The 19,176-nt window shown below is 34.9% G+C and overlaps 1 protein-coding gene across 1 annotated transcript in view; it reads left to right on the top strand.

Moving 5' to 3' along the window:
* WNK3 (WNK lysine deficient protein kinase 3) overlaps nt 1-19,176 on the top strand; it is a 160,231-nt gene that overhangs the window by 43,059 nt on the left and 97,996 nt on the right. The window contains exons 3-7 of the mRNA XM_046673065.1: nt 10,378-10,550; nt 11,320-11,540; nt 12,248-12,405; nt 15,473-15,561; nt 18,739-18,958. Coding sequence (XP_046529021.1) covers nt 10,378-10,550; nt 11,320-11,540; nt 12,248-12,405; nt 15,473-15,561; nt 18,739-18,958 — 861 coding nt within the window. The remainder of the gene's footprint in view (nt 1-10,377; nt 10,551-11,319; nt 11,541-12,247; nt 12,406-15,472; nt 15,562-18,738; nt 18,959-19,176) is intronic.

The following is a 19,176-nucleotide window of genomic DNA, read 5'->3' as shown; positions in this document are numbered from 1 at the left end:
GCTTCATAGCCAGCTGAACAACAGCCACCCTAAGATACACAGCCTTCCCTGGAGAAGTGGGAACCTTAGCAGGGGCACATTACCACTATAAGCATCCTTCAGACTCAGCACAACTGAGACGAGTGTCCTACTATCTGGCTTTGCTGGCTACTAACTGTAACGGGGCATACCCCCAAAAAAGCTATGGGACAAAAGCCGGAAAAACCCAGCTCTTAAAGGGCCCATACACAAATTCACCCATCTCAAAGAGCAACCTAAAATCACAAGAAAGAAGGCTGCATAGTCCTTTGGTGGAAAGAGACTCACCTGGTAGGCTTTGGGTGCATCTTGGTAAGAGGTGAGACCTCTCTGTAGACTGAGACATTGGTAGTGGTCATTGTTGTGACCTAGTACAGGCATGCTGACACAGATGCTGGCAGACACCACTGAAGTTCTTCCCCTGACCTGTTAGTGCAGGAGTCTGCCACACCCACTAGAGTGCAGATTTAATTAAGTTCAGCCAGGGCAGGCAGCCCACCCCAGGGCCAGCCCCACCCAAAAGCGGGTCCTCAGGCTACTTATAGGCCTGACTAGACTGGGTGCCTTGATCCTCTACAGGCAGCTGAGTGTGTTCTCCTCTGTGGGGCAAGGCCTGTGTGAGGACCAGGTGAACTGTGGGGGGTGTTGGTGGAGAGGTGGGGGCCTCTGCAGTGCGGCGTTGGGGTCTGCTCCTGGGGGTTGGGAAGTGTGCATGGACCAGGACTGTGCTGACAGTGTCTGTGAACATGTACGGGATGGGGCTTATCAGCGGCAGAAGACCTGTGCTTCACAATCAGCCACACAGAGGATCAGCCCCACCTTGCTAAACCTGAAACATGTAGGTGCTCCCATGCCTAGGGCCAGCCCCACTCAACTGCACTCCTAAGAGAACTGACAACAGCCTTGTAGGCCTGAGGCCTATAGCAACTGTAAGCCCCTGAACCTAGCAACCAGCTACACTGGGTACCAACCCAAGTAAGAGGAAAACTGCAACAGGACTGTGCTGATAGATTTTGTAGCCAACGTTACTGAGGCTCCCCAAACCGGATTTACAAACAGCTGGCCAGGGAAGGAAAGACTAGACTCCCTGGGTACCTGCAGTAAGAGCAACCCTGCCGCAGCAGAAAGACACAAGTAGCTCACAAAGGGGTCACTCCTGGATCTTCTGAACTGGTGACGAGTGGGAAGCACACTGCTGGGCCTCATAAGGCATCTCATACATAAGGCCACTTCTCCAAGATCAGGAGACATAGCCCACTCACCTAATACATAGAAGTAAGCACAAAGAAAGAGGCATAATGAGGAGACAAAGGAATACTTTCCAAGCAAAGGAACAGGACAAAACCCCAGAAAAAGGTCTAAATAAAACAGAAACAAGCAACCTACGCGACAAAGAGTTCAAACAGAATCTCATGAGGATGCTCACAGATATGGGGAGAAGACTGGATGAACACAGTGAGCACACCAGCAAAGAACTGGAAGATATAGAGAAAAAAAACAATCAGAAATGAAGAATACAATACTGGAAATGAGAAATTCACCAGAGGGACTCAATAGTGGAGTAGAGGATGCAGAAGAACGGATCAGCGAGCTAGACGAAAGACTAGATGAAATCAACCAAGCAGAACAGAAAAGAGACAAAAGAATTAGACAGAATGAGAACAGTCTAAGGGAACTCTGGGACAATATCAAGCATGCTAACATTCGGATTATAGGTGTCCCAGAAGGAGAAGACAGAGTCAAAGGGGCAGAAAATTTATTTGAAGAAATAACAGATGAAAATTTTCCTAGTCTGAGGAAGGAAACAGACATCCAAGTTCAGGAAGCACAGAGAGCTCCAAACAAGATACGCCCAAAGAGGCCCACACCAAGACATATTATAATTAAAATGGCCAAAATTAAAGACAAAGAGAGAATCCTAAAAGCAGCAAGAGAAAGGCCAAAAGAGACACATAAAGGGAAGCCCATCAGGCTATCAGTGGCCTTCTCAGCTGAGACCCTACAGGTGAGAAGAGAATGGCACAACGTGTTTAAAGGGCTAAAAGGAGAAAACCTACAGCCAAGAATACTCTATCCAGCAAGGGTGTCATTCAGATTAGAAGGAGAGATGAAGGGCTTCCCAGACAAGCAAAAATTAAAGGAGTTTATCACCAAGAAAACAGTTCTACAAGAAATGCTGAAGGGACTTATTTAAGTGGGAAAGAGAAGACCACAAATAGGGATAAGAAAATTATCAGAAACAAACAAACAAACAAAAACCAGACAATAAAATAATTGGTAAAAGCAAAAATATAGTAAAGATAGCAGATCGACCACCTATGAAGATAATATGAAGGTTAAAGGACAAAAGTACTAAAATTACCTGTTTCGTTGATTAGAGGGTAATGGATGGACACACACAAAACAAGACATATTAACCTACCATCTAGATCTACCTTTAACATTGATCATACATTTTAAATCTTAAGTAATAGATTACTCCCAAACAATGTGTAAATTCAAAATGTACCCAAGGAGAAGTAGAAAAGTTGAATAAGCCAGTTATTAGAGAAGATATAGGAAGGTGATTTAAGTTCTTATTTTTTTCTTAATACTGGGACATGGAGGCATCTAGGAATATGCAATGCAGCATTGTTTATAATAGAGAAAAGTTGGATCAGCCCAAATGTACATCAATGGGTGAATGGATAAATTGTGGTGGAATTATATAATGACATCCTGCACAATAGTTAAAACAAATAAACTAGAACTATACATATCAAAATAGATCATTATAAAAAATATAGTATTGAGCAAAACAAGTTGAAAAAGGACAAATACTGTGTGATATACCACCTTTATTTAGTTTTAACAGTTGTAAAATTATATTGTTTATGGATACAATCATGTACTTTAAAATATTTAAAAAACTTGCATGGATTAAAAACCTAATTCAGACAGTGGTTATTTCTGGAAAGAGAAGGAAGGGAACAGAATCAAGGATGGGTATCTAGGGGTCTTCAACTATAGTTGTAGTGTCTCGTTGAAATGGAAGCAGATTTTGCAAAATGTTAAAATTCAACAAAGCTGGTTGTTAGTAACTTATTCTTTATGCTTGATTTTTTAAATAATTTAAAAAGAGAAAAAAACACATCATGAGCAAGTGGATTCAGAGCTTGATTTCCAGGTAACCTTTAAATGACAAGTGATTCCAATGTTAACACTACTTAACCCCAATTAATTTCACGAAACGGTCTAATCTTAATACCAAATCCTTATATCATGCAAAAAAGAAAACTATGATTTAATTTCACATGTGAATGTAGATGTTAAAATCCTCAGTAAAACATTAGCAAGTAGAATTCATCAGTGGATCAAAAAAAATAATATGCCACAAGTAGGTAAGCTTTGTTTTAAGATTTTTCTTTTCTGATGAGGAAGATTGTTGCTGAGCTAACAGCTGTGCCAATCTTCCTCTGTTTTCTATATGGGACGCCTGCCACAGCATGGCTTGATGAGCAGTTTGTAGGTCCTCACTGGGATCTCAACCCACAAACCCTGGGCTGCCAAAGCAGAGTGCATGAACTTAACCATTGTGCCATCAGGCTGGCCCCTGTTTTAAGATTTAAGACTAGTTCTTTGTCAGGAACCTGTCAACAAACCATATGATATCAGTAGGTGTTGAGAAAACATTTGATAAAATTCAGCAGCCACTCCTAATTAAAAAATAAAAGTAAAGTAGGAATATAAGGAAATTACTACAACATGTTAAGCTGTTTGTGAAAACAAAAACAAAACTCAGTAAACGTTCTAAGTTTTGAGATAATAAAACTATTTTTATTAAAATACCATAAAAGTCAGTGATGACTGTTATCAGAATTATGTTTTTCAATATTGTTGTGGATGTTTTAGTAAAATCAATAAGATAAGAAAATAAACTACAAACATTGTGAAAGAGATAACTTTATCTCTTCCTGCTGATGAAAGAACGTAATAACTGGAAAATCTCAATCTCATTATAATATGTGCTCTTTAGAAGACCCCTAGAGAGGAAGTTAGAAGGTATAGGATGACAAAGTGGAGGTCCAAGCCTTCTTTTGTATACTAACTTTTTCAGGGAATGATTGCCTCAAGACAGCAGAGCAAGAGTCAAACCAAAGCCCACCCACCCAAAACCAAAACCAAAACCAAATAAAGACATTACAAGAAAAGAAAACTACAGACCTATATCCTTCATGAACATAGATGAAAAAATGTTCAACCATGACATTAGCACATTGAATCCAGCAATATATAAAAAGGATAACATATGATGGTTGTGTGGAGTTTTCCCAGGAATGCAAGGATTGTTCAACATTTGAAAATCAATGTAGTTTGACATATTAACAGACTATAGAAGAAGAAACATGATGATTTCAATAGATGCCGAAAAAGCAGTTAAGGAAATTGAATATCCATTCATGATAAAAAACTCAGCAAACTTGCAATAGAAGGCAATCTCCTTAACCTGATAAAGGGCGTCTTTTTAATAAAAAGAACCGTATAGCCGACATCATACTTAGTGGTGAGCGATTGACAGTTTTTTCTCTAACAAGGTAAGGGTGTCTGCTCTCACAACTTCCAGTATGATGCTCTCATACCAGAAGTCCTAGCCAGTGAAATAAGATATGAAAAAGAAATAAAAGAAATGCAGATTGGAGAGGAAGAAATGAAATTGTCTTTACTCACAGATCACATGATTATGTAGAAAATCCCAAGGAATCTAAAAAAAGATCTTGGAACTAATAAGCGATTTTAACAAGATTGCATGATGCAAATTTAATATACAAAAACCAATTATATGTCTATATACTAGCAATGAATAATTGGCAATTGCAGTTTTTTAAAAGTATCATTTACAATAGCACCAAAAAAATGAAATACTTAAATATAAATATAACAGAGTATGTGCAGAATCTGTATGCTGAAAACTAAAAAAATACTGATAAAAGAAGTCAAAGAAGACCTAAATAAATGGATTGGTTGGAATACTCAATATTGTTAGGATGTCATTTCTCTCGATATGACCTAGAAATTCAAGACAATTTCATCAAAATCCCAGCAGGAATTCTTTTAGGTGTTGACAAGCTGATTCTAAAATTAATATGGAAAGGCAAGGAACTAGAATAGTTACAACAATTTTGATAAACAAGTACAACGGTGAAGAATTCATGTTAAGTGTTTTCCAGACTTTTCTAAAGGTACAGTAATTAAGATATGCATGGTATCGGCAACAAGATAGATGCACAGATCAGTGGAGCAGAATGGAGTTCAGAAATAGACACAAATAGAAATGGTCAAGTGATTTAAAAAAGAAAAAAAGTGCAATGGCAATTCAGTTTAGAACGGATGGTCTTTTCAACAAAAGGTACTGGAACAATCAGATATGTGTATTCAAAAAAAAAAGAACTTTGACTTAACTCTCATACAAAATTTAACTCGAAATAGATTATAGACCTAAAAGTAAAACACAAAACTGTAAAACTTCTAGAAGAAAACAGATGAGAAAATCTTTTTGATTTTTGGTTATGCAAAGAGTTCTTGGCTATAACAACAAAAGTGTGATCCATTAAAAAAATCAATAAATTAGACATCATAAAAATTAAAATATTTTGCTCCATGAAAGACACTGTTAAGAGAATGAAAAGATAGTCCACAGAGTGGCAGAGAATATTTTCCAATCACTTATGTCACAAATGACTTGTATCTAAAATTTGTAAAGCTCTCTCAAAACTCAACAAGATAAAACCCAAATAAAAAATGGACTAAAGATTTGAACAGACATTTCACCAAAGAAGACAGATGTGTGGAAAGTAAGCACGTGAAAAGATGTTCAACATCATTAATAATTAGGGAAATGGAAATTAAAGTCATAATCTGATACCCCCAATACGCCTATTTGAATGGCTAAAAACCAACCAAAGAAATCTGTGATAGTACCAACTGCTGGTGAGGATGATGCACGAAGAGAAACTCATATATTGTTGGTGAGAATACAAAATGGTAAAACCATTTGGGCACTTTGTCAGTTTCTTGTAAAGTGAGTACCTTATTCTTTATGCCTGAATTTTTTTAATTTAAAAAGAAAAAACACATCATAAGCAAATCTATTCAGAGCTTGATTTCTAGAAAGTGATTCCAATGTTAACACTACTTAGCCCCAATTAATTTCATGAAACCAGTGTAATCTTAATACCAAATCCTTATATCGTGCAAAAAAAGAAAACTATAATTTAATCTCACATGTGAATGTAGATGACCATATGACCCATCAATCCTACTTGAAATATTTATTCAAGAAAACCTATGTTCTGGGCCAGCCCTGGTTGCCTAGTGGTTAAGTTTGGTGTGCTCTGCTTCAGTGGCCCAGGTTTGGTTTCTGGGTGCAGACCTACACCGCTCATCTGTTAGCGGCCATGCCATGATGGCGGCATACATAAAAGAAAAAAAGAGGAAGATTTGTATTGGATGTTAGCTCAGGGTGAGTCTTTCTCAGCAAAAAAAAGAAGAGGGCTGGCCCGTGGCCCAGTGGTTAAGTTCGTGTGCTGTGCTTTGGTGGCACAGGGTTTTGCTGGTTCGGATCCTGGGCGCGGACATGGCACCACTCGTCAGGCCATGCTGGGGCGGTGTCCCACATGCCACAACTAGAAGGACCCACAACTAAAATATACAACTATATACTGGGGGGATATGGGGAGAAAAAAGCAGGGGAAAAAAAAAGATTGGCAACGGTTGTTAGCTCAGATGCCAATCTTTAAAAAAAAAAAAAGAAAGAAAGAAAGGAAACCTATGTTCACGCAAATACCTGTACATGAATATTTATAGTAGCTTTATTTGTAATCACCCAAAACTGGAACCCACCCAACTGTCCTTCATCCAGAGAATGGATAAGCAGACTGTGGTATATCCATAGATGGAATACTATTCAACAATTAAAAGCAACAAACTCTTGATACTTGCAGCAATATAGATCAATGTAAAAGACGTTATGTTAAGTGAAAGATGCCAGACTCAAAAGGCTGTATATACTTTCTTCCCATTTATAGGACTTTCTTGGAAAGGTAAAATTATAGGAATAATAAGTAGATCAGTGGCTTCCAACTTTAAGGGTGAGGAGAGGGTTTGATTATAAAGGGATGGTGCAAGGGAGTTTTTTGGGGGGGAGCGATAGAACTCTTTTATATTTTAATTGTGGCAGTAGTTGCATGACCTTATACATTTGTTGAAACTCCTGGAACTGTACACCAAAAAGTCATTCTTACTAAATGTAAATTTTGAAATAAATATGTGTTTCAGGAACAAAGAAGCTGAGAGAATATCAGCTCTTTCTCTTCATACCCGCCCCCCACACAGAAAAAATCTTACTGAAACTCTGGACAAATGGAAAGATATAAACCATGTTCTTTTTTTTTTTTTTTTTTAAGATTTTATTTTTTCCTTTTTTCTCCCCAAAGCCCCCCGGTACATAGTTGTATATTCTTCGTTGTGGGTCCTTCTAGTTGTGGCATGTGGGATGCTGCCTCAGCGTGGTTTGATGAGCAGTGCCATGTCCGCGCCCAGGATTCGAACCAACGAAACACTGGCCGCCTGCAGCGGAGCGCGCGAACTTAACCACTCGGCCACGGGGCCAGCCCCTAAACCATGTTCTTAGATGGCTTTTAGATGCCAGTTTTCTCTAAATTTATATATAAATATATATATATATATATATATATATAATTCCAGTTAAGATTAAAAGAGATTCTCTTTTATTTTAATTGGAAAAATGATCTTAATGTTTGTATGTAATATAAATAGATGAGAATAGCCAAGAAAATAATGAAGAATAGGAAGTGACTTGCCTTATCAATTATTAAACATACTGGAAGCCACTGCCATAGGAATAGAGAGATTGGTGGAAGGAAGCAGAACTCAGTATAGCTGGAAACTTAATATAAAACAAACACGTTCTTCAAGTCAGTGAGAAAAGAATAGTTTAAGTGGTGCTAGCACAATTGATTAACCATCTAGATGAAAATAGTGCATGTACAGAAATGAATTCCAGATGGATTAAAAATTTAAATATAAAAGATAAAGTCTTAGTAGACTAAAATTTAGATATTCATATAATAGATATTCAATAAAGTAAAAGACATTGCTGAATGACTATGGAGTATACCAAATGATCATTATCTGAAGAAAAGACTCTTCCATGCCGGTCATCTCCCCTTAATTCTCCAGATGAAACTGCAGTAACTCATTTGTGTACCCGTTGAGTCCTTTCCCTATGTATTTAAATATGTACTAGAAAATGTAGCATTGTTAAGCATGGTTCCTTTTTATGTGCAAAGTATCATGTTGTAAATTTTTTAATATTTTACTCAACAGTGTGTCTTAGAGTTCTATCCAGATTAGTACACATAAATCTATCTCATTCTTTTAACTGTTATTTGTTTATAACCAAGTTTAGCATACTGTCACCCATTTGATTCTGGGCAGTTTACTTAACCATCCTAACGTCAGTTTCTTTATTTGCAAAATAGGGATAACAGTAGTAATGCCTATCTTAAAGGGTTGTTGTGGGGACTAAATGTGTTAATATATATAAAAATTTTAAAACAGTGCCTGGCATATAATAACCTTTGTTATTGACATTTTGGTTGTTGCCTGGCATATAATAAACTTTGTTATTGACATTTTGGTTGTTGCCTGGCATATAATAAACTTTGTTATTGACATTTTGGTTGTTTCTGATTATTCACAATTAGAAACTGTGCTACATTTAATATCCTTTTACATATTTCCTTATACATATCAAGGAATAATGTGAAGAAAGTAACCAAAAATAAAATTACCAGAGTTCTAGTGTGCTGCTTTATTAGGGTTATTATGAAGTCTTAACAAAAAAACTCCTTAATGGAAGTCTTTTGCTTCTATTAAATTACCATTTCTTCTACTCTCTTGAGTTGCATAAAAATATATTTCTATAAGATATATGTTTTTTAACTTTAGAAAATCTTTTGTTTGAACCTTCTCATATTTCTATCACTACTATCGATTATTTGTATATTTCTTTTGTCATTTTGGTGGGATTGAGGAATGGAGGGGGATTAATTTAATATGTTGTCAGCCATCATGAAATGGAAATCATACCTAAATTTTTAACTAGCATACTTGATTGTTTCTCTATCAACATCAAAACATAAAATAGTTCTATCACTCCCTTTTCTCCTGCTCCCCCTTGCACAAGACAAAAATTGTTTTTATTCTTCTTTCTCTATTAGATTTTAAAGAAATATTCTGGAATTTTCATTCCAGACTGTTCTTTTTGCATTATGTATCTTCTGATTACTGTTCAGAAGATTCATTCAATTTCACTAACTACATTAGCCACGATTACTTAGGTTTAACACTAAGTAGGCATTATTGGAAATTTCTTACTATATCTTGTATGCCACACTCTCCTTTTCTACCACGTTTATTTGGCCACATTTTCATTGCAATTCTTTTAGTAATAGTTTCAGAAAGGGTGGTATACTTTCTGTGTTCTTGTTTTCGTGGAAATGTGTGTATCTTTCCCTTATAAACTTGATTGATAGCTTGTCTGGGTTCAGACTTTTAGGGTTCTTAATCCTCCTTCAGAATTCTGTAAACATTGCTCCTTTGACTTCCAGCGTTTGATGTAGTAGATTAGAGGTCCAAAGCCTGTTTGAAGGTCTTTTACTGGTTGGTAACTTTATGTTTCTGTCTGGAAATATGTGTGGCAATTTAGATATTTAACCAGAATAAATGTCTAAGTGTCTAACATTTTGGTTACTCCTGCCCTGACATTATAGGTCCTTTAGATGTGGAAATTCAGGGATTTCTTAGGAAAACCCTCCTATTATCTGTTTTATTACTTTTTCTCATTTTGAGAATTGTTTTTCTTTGCCAGCTAAGGAAATTTTATTCTTTATTTTTCTAGTTTTTTGAGATATAGTTAACATATAACAAGGTGTAAGTTTAAGGTGTACAACATAATGATTTGGTATATATATATATATATATTGCAAAATAATTATCACATAAAAATTTAGTTCAATCCAAGATACTGCTTTTCAAGGTATTTGATTTATTATGCAGATAGGTTTATAACAAAGTTTAAAATGTAACAGCTGCTGCATTGCCGTATGGGAGAAGTCAAAGTAACCAACTGACAAAGGATATCAGTGATTATATAGGTCCTGAGAAAAGAATTCACAGGTGAAAATGCATGTGTACATACATACTAAATACAATAAAATAAAGCACTCATTTGCGTGGTGTTAGAAATGTGCATGAGAATTTTTAGACTTTAATTTGGAACTTGTTCCTCCATTTCAGGACCGGAAATTAACCAAAGCTGAGCAGCAAAGGTTCAAGGAAGAAGCAGAGATGTTAAAGGGTCTCCAACATCCCAATATAGTTCGATTTTATGATTCCTGGGAGTCTATATTAAAAGGAAAGAAATGTATTGTATTAGTGACTGAACTTATGACATCAGGAACCTTAAAGACGTAAGTTGATCCTGATAGTGCCAATGGAGTTTTATTTGGAAATAATTTTCAGGAGTCATAAAAGTTGTTTGTACAATAACACTACTTGATTAAAGGATTTATGGAATCTGAATCTAGTGACTATGTCTTACGGCAGGTTAAAAAATTAGGATGTTAATGAAGTTCGTTAAAAAATACGATGTTGAGAAATTAATATTTATGGAGTATCATAGAATTTTAGAATTAGAAATCATTATAGAGATAATATAGTGTCATTTTGTAAAAGATAATGAAAGGCTGGGGATGTGGCCAGGTTTACAGATCTAATGAGCTATACTATGTAATTCTAGTCTATTGTTTTGTTTCTGACTACAGTTTTTCATTTGGTGGTATAATCACTTATTTGTAGCTATTAAATGTGGGGTATACTTTTTCTGTTTCCTAGCATTTTTGCACTAAAATTTTATATAGTTAAAACCTCTGGTGACTCTATATAAGTAGTTATTAGGAAGTGGAGAAGGACTTTCTAAAATTGTGCTGCCATTCCACAAAAGGCCACTCTGAGTGGAATGATTCTTGTTTTGATTAAAAATGCTAAACTTGGTAGGATGTCTTCTCTAAGAATGAGGCCTTAGATTTAAAATTTGCCGTAACAGATAATAGAAAACACCTTAATGATGGCAATTGTAGTACATACAATATCAGCTAGCTTCCGTGATTTACCCTGATAGTGCTCATACATTAAGCTAGGTGTGTTTGTTTACATGTGGTCTTTTGTTTCTTTGCGTAGGTACTTAAAACGATTTAAAGTCATGAAACCAAAGGTCTTAAGGAGCTGGTGCAGGCAAATTTTAAAGGGATTGCAGTTCTTGCACACTAGGACTCCTCCTATTATTCACCGGGATCTGAAGTGTGACAATATTTTCATCACGGGACCCACTGGATCTGTGAAGATTGGTGATCTAGGACTAGCCACCTTAATGCGCACATCATTTGCTAAGAGTGTCATTGGTGATTAACATTTTATAGTTTGTTGGTTGGGTAAAGAGAGACTTGTTAATTGTATGTCTAGAACAGGGATCAGCAAACTATGGCCCATGGGCCAAATCTGGTCCTGCTGCCTATTTTTGTAAATAAAGTTTTATTGGAACACAGCCACATCTGTTTGTTCATGTATTGTCTATGGCTACTTTTGCATTGTAAGGGTAGAATCGAGTAGTTGTGACTGAGACCATATGGACTGCAAAGCCTGAAATATTTACTATCTGGCCCTTTACAGAGAAGTTTGCTGGCTCCTGACCTAGAATGTGAATTTTCTTTGAAATATCTATTGTATATTGACTTATTTTGGAGGCATCCTAGTGCATTTCTTTTGTGGGATATATTTAAGATTATGGAAAGGTTCTCAGGATTTAAGAAAAAGGGTTTACTAATTCAGAAAAATTTGAATAACTAAAAAGAAGGATAGAAATAAAAATAGATTTTAATATTCATTACCTAATCTTGAGCATTACAAATTGTACTTTAACAGTACAGAAAGTTAAGGAAATTCTTTTATGTGCTTTATATAGATACAAGTATTCAACTAATTTTATATTTATAAATTTGCTTTTAGGAAGCAGAAATTAACTCAGGTAATCCTTATGTCAAAGAGAATGTGATCTTGGTGGATAAAATTTTCTTTTTAATAAAAATGTGGTTATGGTGTTATTTTGTAGGGACTCCTGAGTTTATGGCCCCAGAGATGTATGAAGAACACTATGATGAATCTGTGGATGTCTATGCTTTTGGAATGTGTATGTTGGAAATGGCTACTTCGGAGTACCCTTATTCTGAGTGTCAGAACGCAGCTCAAATATACCGTAAAGTAACTAGTGTAAGTATAACTTTATTCTTTTTACTTCATAAATTGCCACATTTCATGTTGAAGTTAGTAAAGTCAACTTAGTCAAACCTAATTTTGGTTTAGTTCTGTATAACAGTGCTAAATTTAACATATCTGTAATGAAACAAGCTTTATATTTATGCTATATACCTATACTCTATTGGGGGTCATATAAAATGCTCTGTATTAGTCTCTTTGGGAAAATGTCCAGATATGATCTATATCCATTTGTTTGTAAAGAATTTTTAGATATTAGGTGGATTTTTTTTCCAAAGCTGAATAATAAAGATTGGCTAAATGGTTTTGAAGGTTTCTGCTAATTCTAAAAGCCTTATTATGAAAGGACATTCAAAATATACTTCAACAGATACAGTATTTGATTCTCTGCTATGAGTAGTTTTTTGTGTTAGAAATTGCAAGGAGTGAAAAGATGAGTAAGAAGTATTTGCTACTGATAAAGAGTTTACATTTTTAGTATGGCAATAATATAAGTTCACAATTAACTATAAAAATAAGAGGATGGGAGTATAGTAAGTGACAAAAGGGAGGTGGAAGCGAAGTATTAGGATTGTTCAAGAGAGGTCTGCTTCATATCCAGTTGGGTAGCTCAAGATAGGCCATGAAAGAGATTGTTAGAGTGTTTCAGGTAACTAATACTAATAGATACCATTTTAAAATGAATGCTGTATGCCACGTGTTTTCATCTTTATATCCGTCCAAGTTGGTGCTATCTCCAGTTTACACATGATGAGACTTAGAATCAGAGGTTGAGACTTGTTCAACTTCACACAACTACTAATAATGGTGGATTTTGACCCCAAGTCTATCTGGCTCTAGGTGTTTGTGTAGGGAGACAATAAGAAATAAGGCCAATATTCAGAACGTGGGACATTCTGTAGGACAAATGACTTAGTTTCTCCAACAAATCAATTTCATGAAAGAAAAAAGGTGGAGGGACTTGTTATAGAATACAAGAGACCTAAAAGTAGTGGTGAGCTGGTAAATGTTTAACAACTGATTCTCGGAAAATGTGTTGATTTCTAGCATTTGCTGATTTCCTTGGTGTAAATACTCCCACTGTGGCTGATTTCAGGTCACCAGTGTGACCTCACTGAATGCAGAGTTGGGAAGGGATGCACAGTGGCACTCATTATATAGTATTTCCACCATACAGATACAGTAGATGTAAACAACCTTAAGAGCATATATAATGGTGAAATAATTAGGGAGTGGTGTTTTCAGTATTTATTACCTTGGCTTTTAATATAATTTATTTAATTACAAGTTTATATAATTTATTTTTTTTAATGGCTAAGTTTAACAATCAGCTTGCAAAATTCCTGAAAATGTAATAGTTGGCTCTTATGAACCGATATGAGCCAGCTCTAATGCACCGTACAAGTAATGTCTGGATGTTATTTGCATCCTAATTTGAACAAAGCAACTAAAGAAGATATCATTTAGACAACTTGGAAAATTTGAGTGTGGACTGGATTTTAGATGATGTTAAGGAATTAATTATTTTAGGTGGGATGATGACATGATATTTGTTAGAGATATAAACTGGAGAATTTATGGGTGAAATGACATGATGTGTAGGATTTGCTTTAAAATATTCCAGGATAAAAACGGTGTGGGGGTAGATACCTGAAATGAGATTGACAAAATGTTGCTTGTTGTTGAAGTTGGTGATGGTTATGTAGGGTTTCTTATGCTATTTTACTTTTGAGTATGTGTGAAAATTTGTATAACAAAGAGCTGAGGAAAGAGATAAGGCTAGAATGTCTTTTTAGTTTGGGTTCATGTTGGATGCCCATAAATAGAAGAGTTTATACTTGGTTTTGTAAGTTGCACCTCCTCAATTATTTTCACCTAGGAGCAGAGAACGGCAATACTTACCCAAGGCTTGAGAATGGGTAAGAGATCAGTGGAAAGGTCTAGGAGGGCTTCTTCTATAAGTAGAATAACATAACTCCATTTTTTGAATGGTGACTATTATTTTATATTAAAGTCACAAAAATGCCATATCACAATTCAGATTTCCATCTATGTTAAAGTTTCTTGAATTTGGGATCCAAGTTAACTCCTAATCTCACCAGTTTTATCTAGTATATGATACTGGGCTGATTCTGCATCCTGTGAGGTAGTGTGACGGACACAGAACTAGTCTTGGATTGCCTCATTCCATGACAATTGTTCTATTATACCTTTTCTGCTTTTAGCTTAGTTTGGAATTTTCTGTTAAATAACTGCAATACTCTTACTTGGATTATTGTTTTAATTCCAAAACTTGTAAATTAAGGGTAATAGAATGTAAAATAAGCAGATTCAGGCAGCTAACACAGTTATTATAGGGACGTTTTGTCTGAACCTCATAAATTTGTTACTGAATTCCTAGAACTTGACAATTAGCTTGAGGTTCTCTGAATATTTTAGTATTGCTTAAGAAAAAAAACCTGATTTCTCAAAAGTGTATATATATATATGTGTGTATACATATATTTTTTTCATACATACATCTATATTGATTGTTCATTGCTTCTAGCCATTCTAGAAGACTTTGAAATAATATTGATTTGGAATGTTTGTGATAGAGAAGTGCTTATTTGGAATTTTCAAAAGTACTTTTTAATAACATTTTTTTTTCTGATTCCAACAAATGCTTGCATATTATATTTTGCTAATTGGGGTTATACTCTATGTATGTTTTGGGTTCCTGTTTTTTTCCCTACTTAATGTTACAGTATAAGAATTCTCCATGTTATTAATTTCTTTGAGAACATTTTTAGTTTATGCATAATATTAGCACATATATATCAAATAATTTATGTAACTTTGCTTCTGTTGTTGGAGATTTAGATTGTTTACAATTTTTCACTGTTACTTGTAGAGCTATGATAAAATCCTTGTCAAAAGAGTCGTTATACTATATGTATATGTTTATCTCGTGTAAAACTTGAATGTGGGTTAGTGGTAAAAATCATTATTTTAATGTGTCATATTGACTTGGGCTTTCAGTTGCTTAATTTGTGACTAGAAACCATTTTTCTTCTCCCAGGGCATAAAACCAGCCAGTTTCAATAAAGTCACCGATCCTGAAGTGAAAGAAATCATTGAAGGATGTATTCGTCAAAACAAATCTGAAAGGTGTGTGTAAATGTAATGAAATGACATAACTGATGGATGCATTTTTCTCCTATCTTGCACCAGGTCATTTTCTGACCTTTGAATCATACTGGGTATGACTTTTGAGTGGAAGCCAAACCATATTGTCTAGAGTGAAGTGTATCAGTGCATCTTGTTTGCCATTTTAGACTTTGATATCACATGTTGAATTTTCCTTTAACTGACATTTGGGTTGTGCTTGTCTGTGTCTGTTGTGACAAGCTTTCATAACCTTCAGCCATCAGTTTAACAGTCAGTGGAACCTTCCCCACCCCTGGTTAATTTGCTTCTAACAGTTGATAGTAGAGAGCTTCTGCAGTGTCACCTTCAGGTAAGTATACTTAAATGGTTTTTTATGATAGCTAAAAAAAAACTTAACCATCAACTCACCAAATGTTTTTTATTTGACCATATGTCCTTGTGTCATGATAATGGTAAAGCTGATGGGGCTATTTTTGTTCAAGAAATAGCGTTCTAGATTTATTTGTATCACAGTTCATATTTTTCTTATGGACAACTCCCTTTAGTTTTAGCTTATTTCCCTTTAGTTTGAGCTTTGGGCAGTTGCTGACTTAAATTGGTAGGTTAGTCTTTTGATTTTTACCTCCTTATTGATTATGCTTAATATAAGTGATATGTCCTTTATAGAAATTATTTCCACCAGCATTTCATTGATTTCATTTTTATTAGTTTTCTAAGTTTAGTGTTGCATATCTGAGAATATATAAAGCCACTAAGGTAAAGCCTCTTTAATTACAGCTTTATTACAGAACATTCTTAGTGTTTGTACCAACAGGCTATATCTAGGAATATATTTTTTTAAATTATGGTAAAATATACATAACCTAAGAGTTACCATTTTAATCATTTTAAGTGTACAATTCAGTGGGGCTGAATACATTCACATTGTTGTACAACCATCACCACTATCTGTTTCCAGAACTTTTTCATCATCCCAAACAGAAACTCTGTAGTCATTAAACAATAACTTCCCACTCCTTCTTCCCTCAACCCCTCGTAACCTCTATTCTACCTTCTGTCCCTATGAATTTGCCTATTCTAGGTACCTCGTATAAATGGAATCATACAATATTTGTTCTTTTGTGTCTGGCTTATTTCACTTAGCACAGTGTTTTCAAGGTTGATCCACATTGTAGCATGTATCAGAATTTCCTTCCTTTTTAAGGCTGAATAATATTCCATTGTATGTATGTATGTATGTGTATACATATACACATACTACATTTTATTTATCCATTCATCTGTTGATGGACACTTAGGTTATTTCTACCTTTTGGCTAGTGTGAATAATGCTGCATGCACATTGGTATACAAATATCTGCTTGAATCCCTACTTTTGGTTCTTTTCGCTATATACCTAGGAGTGGAATTACTGGATCATATGGTAATACCATGTCTAATTTTTTGAAGCACCACCAGACTTTTCCCACAGTGGCTACACCATTTTACATTCCATCCAGCAATGTATGAAGGTTCCAATTTCTCAACATCCTCACCAACACTTGTTATTTTCCTGTTTTTAGCAATAGCCATCCTAATGTATGTGAAGTGGTGTCTTGTGGTTTTGATTTGCATTTCCCTAATAGCCAATAATGTTGAGTATCTTTTCATGTGCTTATTGGCCATTTGTTTATCTTCTTTGGAGAAATATCTATTTGAGTTCTTTTCTTTTTTTAAAATTAGGCTTTTTTTTGGTTGTTGTTTTGAGTGGTAGGAGTTTAGGCATGCTTTTTTTAAGTGAGGCTAAAAGTACGGTGTTGAAGTAGCCACTTTAGTTTCTATTCTGATTGTTGTTTGTACAGTATTTTAATTATGATCTATTGACAAATAACACTGGAATATTCAAAAGTATTCATAGCATATTAGTGTATTGGAAAGAGCACAGACTTCAATGTCAGACTAAGATTCAAATCTGAACTCACACTTAGCCATTGTGATCTTAATCAAGTTACTTAGCTGTGCCTCTAAAGAGGTATTATTTTGATGATTAAAAGATAATGAATCCATATAAAATACCTAGCAGAGTAATAAGTATTTAATGAATGGTGTCTTCTGCTGCTATTGCTATAATTATTCCTTAGCAAAAATACCTAGGCAAAATTTTCATTGTGAGGTGGAGGGCTTAACTGGGCTGTGCCTTTTTAAACACATCTCACCTTAACCTTAAAACTAATTAGCCTAAGCAAACTTACTCTTTTTATAACACTGCCTTAGTTAAGTGTTTGTCTCTTGATCACTAAAAATATAGATGGTTGAAAATCCTTGACTTACAGGATACCATGCTGTCAATATTCTTTGTCTGTTTTAGATAGTGCAGGAGGGGCTTTCTACATAGACATTATGGAATGCATCAGTTTTAGCTCTCCCTGGTCTGTAATACAGATAGATTAGATATTACACACCGGTTTTAGAAGTTGGTCAAAGAAAAGTAAATTAACTTCCCCAGCTTGTAAAAGAATCTTTTGAACCCCTGTCCTTTTTTTCTCTTCAGAGATGGTTAATCCCTATTATTAGGCTAGAGTTGTATCCATTGTATGTATACTTTGGTCTAAAACACTAGACTTAAAATACTTTAAAAGAAAATCACAGGACTTTGCTGAATGAATTATAAATTAGCTTCATCTGTGGCATTCTCTAAAAAGTGAAGTAAATTATTATTAATGGAGCCAATGACTTCTATTTATAACATTTCTAAAAGAGTTTGAATTTCTAATTTACTTCAGAGTTTATATATCTAAAAGAATTTTTAGTTTCCTTTTCCAAGAATCTGTTGTTTGAGTCTTAGTAACTGAAACCAGTGGCTTAGGAAAGCTACTCAGTCCGCCTAAGATATACTGCAGCACTTCTCCAGTTCTTTCTAGGCATGCTTTTAGGTATGTTAAACTTCAGCATCTAGGTATGTTACTAGTAATAATATTTAATTAAGGTCACCACAAAAGCATGCTAGTTGGGATTTCTTGACATCTATAAGTTGGACATAAGATTTGGTTTTTATAACAAAGCAGATTAATGATTTAATTAATAGAAAATTTAAAATAAGATTGTTACTTTGATACAATTAATTTTTACTAATTAAGGTTCTGTAGCTTGCTTATGATTGGAAGAATTTGGTAATGAGGTATGTATTTTGTTTATTAGGTTATCTATCAGGGACCTACTAAACCACGCATTTTTTGCTGAGGATACAGGACTGAGGGTGGAGTTAGCAGAGGAAGACGATTGTTCAAATTCCTCCCTGGCTTTAAGACTGTGGGTTGAAGACCCTAAAAAACTGAAAGGAAAACATAAAGACAATGAAGCTATTGAATTCAGTTTCAATTTAGAAACTGATACACCTGAGGAAGTAGCATATGAAATGGTAAGTGAATCTGCTGCTCTTCCCCCCACCCCTTATAGTATGAGGGTTAATTCCTTTCTTCTTCTCATTGCTTTCTTTCCTCTTATTTTCTCCTTTTCTTTATTTAAATTTTTATTTTATTTTAATATGTATCTTTACAGCATAGTAAATCAACTTTGTATGTATAGATATAAAGAATGATAAAAACGCTACCTTTGTTAGGAAATAAAACACTACTG

This window comes from Equus quagga, chromosome 10 (genome assembly GCF_021613505.1).
Source record: "Equus quagga isolate Etosha38 chromosome 10, UCLA_HA_Equagga_1.0, whole genome shotgun sequence".
In the NCBI taxonomy this organism is placed as follows: Eukaryota; Metazoa; Chordata; class Mammalia; order Perissodactyla; family Equidae; genus Equus; species Equus quagga.
This window is presented reverse-complemented; position numbering and strand designations above follow the sequence as displayed.